The following is a 5,520-nucleotide window of genomic DNA, read 5'->3' on the forward strand; positions in this document are numbered from 1 at the left end:
GTGGAAGGACGGGTGCGATGAGGGTAGGTGGGATGCCAGGGCGCGTTGGGAGAAGTCAGGATGGGGTAAGGTGAGAAGGGGCAAGCGGAAGGCCTGGCAAGGCAGGCGGAGGAGGGGTCGGTTGCAAGGGAGGAGGGGGGTTGCAGCTGGAACCCACTCACTAGGAGCTCTGCACTTCCCTCCAGTAGCACCCAAGCCTGCCGGCCCTCATTCTCTGGAGCTTTTCCTTGCCAGGCCTTTCTGCGCACGCCTGAGCTGGGCGTCTGGTTACCTTCCTGCCCCTACCCCTGCCCCTATCCGCCCCCCCCCCAAGTTTCTGGGGCAGCTACGAACAGAGAGAGGAGGCAGCGGGGAGCTTCGGAGCTTTAATAGGTCTGGAAGGGAATAGAAACACACCGCAGTACTGCGGGAGGGTTGGGGGTGGGGAGGAAGGGGGCCTGGAAGCTACCTAGAAGTGTGTGAGGTGCCGGGAGAGGAGAAGGTGGACTGAGCTGGGCATCGAGGGGCCGGGGGTGGTGGTGGGGGGGGTTGGGCATGAGAAAAGATTTGGAATTCGAGAGAGGGGTCATATCGAAGGGGCTTCCAGGAGCCAGAGGGAAGCACAGACGGAGGGGAGGGAAAATCCGGAGAGACGCAGGGACCTGGAGTCTAGAAGGTTAGAAGTGGGGGCACAGTCACCCTCCCTCGGGGGCTGAGGGACGAGGCGGGGGCAAATCCCGTGGTAAAGGAAGACTGAGGCGACGTCAGTCCCTTCCCCCCGGGGCTGGGTGCAGCGGGTGGAATTAAATCTGAGCTGGAAAGAACGGAGGGGAGGCCCCGGCCCCCTCTCCCGTATGTGGGTGGAATTGAGCGAGGCTCCCGGAGGCTGGGAGAGGCCCCCGGGGCGCCCGGTCTAGTGGTAATGGCCCCCCAGATGCGAGGCCGCGGCCACCGCGCCGAAAGGCCCGGGCGGGGGCTGCAAGCCCGGGCTGGGGTAGAGCGCAGCGGTGGCGGCGGCCGTGGCGGCGGGGCCCGGGCCCGGCCAGTAGGAGAAGCCGGCGGGCGCGACGCCGGCCGAAGCGGCCATGAGGTTGAGTTTGGAGAGGCCAGGGAAGGGCAGCGGGGCCAGGCCGGCCGGCAGCTTGTAGAGCGCGCCGTCCTGGGCGGCCGCGGCCGCGGCGGCGGCGGCGGCGGCGGCGTGGGCGTGCGCGGGAGGCGGCTGGCAGGCCTGCGCCAGGCCCTGGAAGTCGAAGCGGTAGGCGTAGCGCTTGCCGTGCACCTTGCTCATGATGTTCTTGTCGTAGTAATAGCGCAGCGCGCGGCTCAGCTTGTCGTAGTTCATGTTGGGCTTGCTCTTGCGCTCGCCCCAGCGCCGCGCCACCTCGTCCGGGTCGGTGAGTTTGAACTCGCCGTGGCCGCCCTCCCAGGCGATGCAGCCGGCGTTGGCGCGGTCAGCCAGCAGCTCCAGCAGAAACTGCCATAACTGGATCTGGCCGCTGCCTGTGGGGAAGGGGGCGGTCAACCACAGGCGGAATGAGGGAGGCGAGCGGCGGGGAAGAGGTGGGGTGTGAGAACCCACCACTCACCCCCCTCCCTCGCAAGTCGGATGTGGGGATCGGTGTCAGGGAGGAAAAGGGCACGTCCAGCTGAGTGGCTGACCAGGGAGGAGATGGTCAGTAAAGCCGTCCCTAGGCAGTACTGCGCTTTCGCACAATGGAAACACAACCCCAGGGCGCACAGCTTTGTAAGAATTAGGGAGTGAAGGGAGAGCATCACTTGTTCCATGTGGGGGCAGCGGTACTCCAAGGCACAGGGCTCTTGGAGGTAAGTGAAGGCGGAATGTCAGACCCTCGGCCTGAGAGCCCTTACTCGGTGCAGAGCCTGCACAACCGCTCGGGGTAGCCTACACAGGCGGTTAGCTGGCCACATCCTGCTGGACCACGTCCAGAGATCCAAAGGGAAGAAGTCGGCCTGCAGCAGGATCACTCGGCCCAAGAGACAAGGCATACACTTGGACCCTCTGCCTGAAGTGAAGAAGAGGTGATGTCTGGCTTCCTTGCCATACCATGTCAGACTGGGATGGGGACAGTGGCTCCCTAAGTGTGAGAGGAACGGCAGCCTCTAAAGTCTCCCACCCTTGCCAGCATCTGGTGCTGGGGCTACTCCAGTTCAGCCTTTTTTTTTTTTTCTGAAACAGGCAGGATTCCCAGCGTACCAAGGTGTCACAGTTCCCTGGGGACATGATACACAGCTCTCAAGAGAGGAGACCCAGACGCTTCTGTGCTTGGCTCCCTGCCTCCGCCCCATCTTTGGCCAATCTCCAGGCCCTTCTGCCCTGTCCAGATTTTCAGGGTTGCTAGAAAGGGCCAGGAGGTTTTCCCAGATAAGTGGGTAGTGAGAACTCCTGTTTCTCTGTCTTGGAGCCTCAGTCAGACAAGCAGAGAAAAATCTTGATAGAATTAACCACCCCTCCCCACCAGCCCACCCCCACCCACCCCAGTCCTTGCACCTACCGGCACATATACATACACACAGTTTTAGAATAAAATGGATTTTCCTTGAAGTTGTCTGGTTGTTGTTTTAAATTGAGCCTGGTGAAGCTCTCTTCTTTTTTCAGTGACTTCCTCAGAACCCAGATGCTGCCCTCCACATAATTTCGACCCCAATCCTTCCACACCAGCTCTGGGAGGGGCTCCCTGGCTCCAGGTCAGGAGGACTGAATTTTAAGATCAGAAGCATGGCAAGGGGTGGGGGAAATGTGCATCTGGTACTGAGAGGTGTAGAGGCTTGGAAACTCATTCCGGCTGGGTGTTGTGTTCCCTTTTAGATAAAGCAGTCGCTGGCCTTGTTTTTCTGGTCATGGTAATTATTGGTCACTTGATAAGATCTAGGGTACCAACTGTGGGGCTTCCCCTGGTAAAGAATCTGCCTGCAATGCAGGAGACACAGGAGATTCACCTTCAGTCTCTGGTTCGGGAAGATCCCCTGGAGAAGAAAATGGCAACCCACTCCACTAATTCATGCCTGGAAAATCCCATGGACAGACGAGCCTGGCGGGCTATAGTCCAAAGGGTCACAAAGAGTCGGACATGACTGAATGACTACGCACAGGGTACCAACTGGGCAGGGACCGGTGGGGAGGCTTTACCTGGTAGGTCAGCCAGGTCCTGCTGCCAACATGGCAAAGCCAAGGGTAATTTAGCGACCAGCCAAGGGCGGATGGCGGAAGCTGGAAATCAACTGAAATGGCCTAGAGGACTTGGCTCACAGAGCCCGGCTGGCCAGGCCAGTGAGGCAGGTGGGCGCTGGCCCTGGTGCTAATGGTGACTCAGCCTGGAGTGGCCTGAGAGTACTTCTCCGGGGTCACCTTGCTGGGTGGTGTCCAAGCCTTGTGCTCCTGCTGCCAGTAGGGAAAGGACACCAAGCACCAGAGCAGGAGAGAAATATTCCCAGCTGAAAAGGGGTGGGGCGGGGTGGGGTGGGGGCGGCAGGATCTTCTCAGCCTGCCCTGGCCTGCAGAGTCAACACTGGGTCTCAGAAGGTACCAGAGCCAAAGGCCAAATGAATGTTCACCACCATCCCCGCCAGTCTCCCCACAACCAGGCCCGGACCCGCCGTTTCCCAAAGCCCAGCGTTCCACATCGCTCCCACCCGCCGTTGGGGTGACAGTGGCGCCTGTCGGTATGCGGTGCGTGCCCCGGGACCCCATCCTCGACTCTGCCCGTACACTCCGGCGGCCAGCTCACCTTTCTGTACCGCTGGGCTCAGCGGTCCCCAACCCGGGCTCTTTCCTTCCTTGAAGAGACCGTCTCCGACGGGATCTGTGGCAGCAAGAGAGAAGAGTCAAGCGGATCCAGGCGGAGGTTGCCGACTTGACCGAAAGACCCCGAGGCCAAGGCTCAAGGAGGAAGAGGGGCGTGCCATGGTTCCCGGGCGAGAGGCTGGGGGCCCTATCCGTCCGGCTCCTCCTCCCGGAGCCTGGCCCCGGCGCGCGCCGCGCGGAGCCCCTCCATAACGCCCAAGTCAGGAAACGCGTCCAGGAAAAAGGAAATCCGCTTTCCGAACGGGCCGGCGGGAGCCTTATAAAGCCGAGCGGGGTTTGCGCCAGCCGATCTGGAGCGCGCAGAGCCCACCGGAGAGGAGAGGACGCCTGGAAGGCTGGGCTGGTGGGAACGCTCGGAGCTCGGAGGTGAGGAGCCACGAGGGCGCTCGGGCCACGCCCGGCTGACCACAGCCTCCCAACACTGCACTCACACTCAGTCCCTTGCTACACTGAAGACCCCTGCTCCCCTACCAGGCTCTTTCAGCCCCCGGAGCCGGAGCTCCTGGCTTTCCAGGCTCTCAGTGTGCTCACTTCAAGTCCTCTAGACCTCACACTTAAACCTCAAAGCGCTCCACCTGCTTTTAAGGTTTCCTGATGCCCTAGCTGGCTCAGTTCTGCCAGCGATCCGAGTCTCTGGACCGCGCCCCCTTCCCTTGGACCCCAGCATCCCCGTCCCAAGCCCTAACCCAGATTTCCCGCCCCGGGTCCCGGTGCCTCCAGCCCCCAGCTGGTCCCTGGTACCTGGCAGGTACATGTTGATCAGCAGGGGCTGGGAGGCGCCGCTCTGTCTCATCGCCGCCAGGAACTGGGTGGTGGGAGGTGGGGGGGGGGGAATGGGAGAGGGGGGGATCGCGTCAGGCTTTGAGCTCCGGGGCACAGATCCCCGCCCGAGGCGACCGAGGTGACAAGGAGAAGAAGGCGGCGCTGGGTCCAGCAGGACCGGGCGGGAGGGGGCTGCCCGAGTGTGGCGGGGGATGTGGGGTGCGGGGGAGGGGGGGTCCTGGAGCGACGCTCCCAGCTACCAGGCTGTTCGGAACCCTCCGGCCCCCAGCGCGGGCAGGGGCCGCAATTTCCGTTTTAATTAAAGAGCTGCCGCCTCGGCCCCCCGGACCCCGCCCCCGCCCCTCTTATCGCCCCATCGCAATAAAGTCTCCAACGTGCAGCGCGGCAGCCAAGCGCACCAGGCAGCCCCCCACACCCCGCAACCCGGGAGACGCGCGGGGGATGGGCCTGGGCCTGGGCCTGGCGCTCTGATAGGGGTCAGGAGCCCATTTCTTTTCCGCCTCCCTGACTCTGAGCAAACAGCAACGGGGTGGACTACCCCGGCCCCACCTCGGACCCCCGGGGCCACAACGCGGGGAGGAGGAGGCTCACTCCTCTTCATCCATTCCCCCCACCTCACTGCTCCACTCTCCTCCCCTTCCTCCCCCCACCCCTACCCGGGTTCCCGTCTCCAGGCTGCGTTATCTGCATCTTCACTTTTAAATTTCCGCTTCCCTCCCTCTCGCCTGTCTCTGCGCTCCGGGTCGGGCAGCCGTTGCTCTCTTTATCTGCCCCCCTCCATCCTCGCTTCTTCTGCCTCCTCCTCCTCCACTCTCTGCTCTTCCCTAAAGACCCGATCTCCTTCACTGATTCCCTCTTGTTTCCCCAGGTTTCCTGTCTTTCCAGGGCTCCCAGGCCCCTGGGCCATCACTGGGGTGTCTCCCTTACAACTTTTA

The 5,520-nt window shown here is 62.3% G+C and overlaps 1 protein-coding gene across 1 annotated transcript; it reads right to left on the reverse strand.

The window, feature by feature from the left end:
* Positions 1-350: 350 nt before the first annotated feature.
* FEV (FEV, ETS transcription factor) lies at positions 351-4,730 on the reverse strand. Its single transcript, XM_027513603.1, has 3 exons — positions 4,544-4,730; positions 3,726-3,800; positions 351-1,479 (listed from the first exon to the last, which is right to left on the reverse strand). Exons 1-3 carry the CDS (start codon positions 4,593-4,595, stop codon positions 893-895), a joined length of 714 nt encoding a protein of 237 aa, XP_027369404.1. The 5' UTR covers positions 4,596-4,730; the 3' UTR covers positions 351-892.
* Positions 4,731-5,520: the final 790 nt, after the last annotated feature.

This window comes from Bos indicus x Bos taurus, chromosome 2 (genome assembly GCF_003369695.1).
Source record: "Bos indicus x Bos taurus breed Angus x Brahman F1 hybrid chromosome 2, Bos_hybrid_MaternalHap_v2.0, whole genome shotgun sequence".
In the NCBI taxonomy this organism is placed as follows: Eukaryota; Metazoa; Chordata; class Mammalia; order Artiodactyla; family Bovidae; genus Bos; species Bos indicus x Bos taurus.

Excerpts from the sequence above, each read along its gene's own strand:
- FEV (XM_027513603.1), bottom strand. The coding sequence starts at position 4,595 with ATGAGACAGAGCGGCGCCTCCCAGCCCCTGCTGATCAACATGTACCTG. Across the intron at positions 3,801-4,543 it reads GATCAACATGTACCTGCCAG|ATCCCGTCGGAGACGGTCTC; the intron begins GTACCAGGGACC and ends TTGCTGCCACAG. Across the intron at positions 1,480-3,725 it reads GAGCCCAGCGGTACAGAAAG|GCAGCGGCCAGATCCAGTTA; the intron begins GTGAGCTGGCCG and ends CCTTCCCCACAG.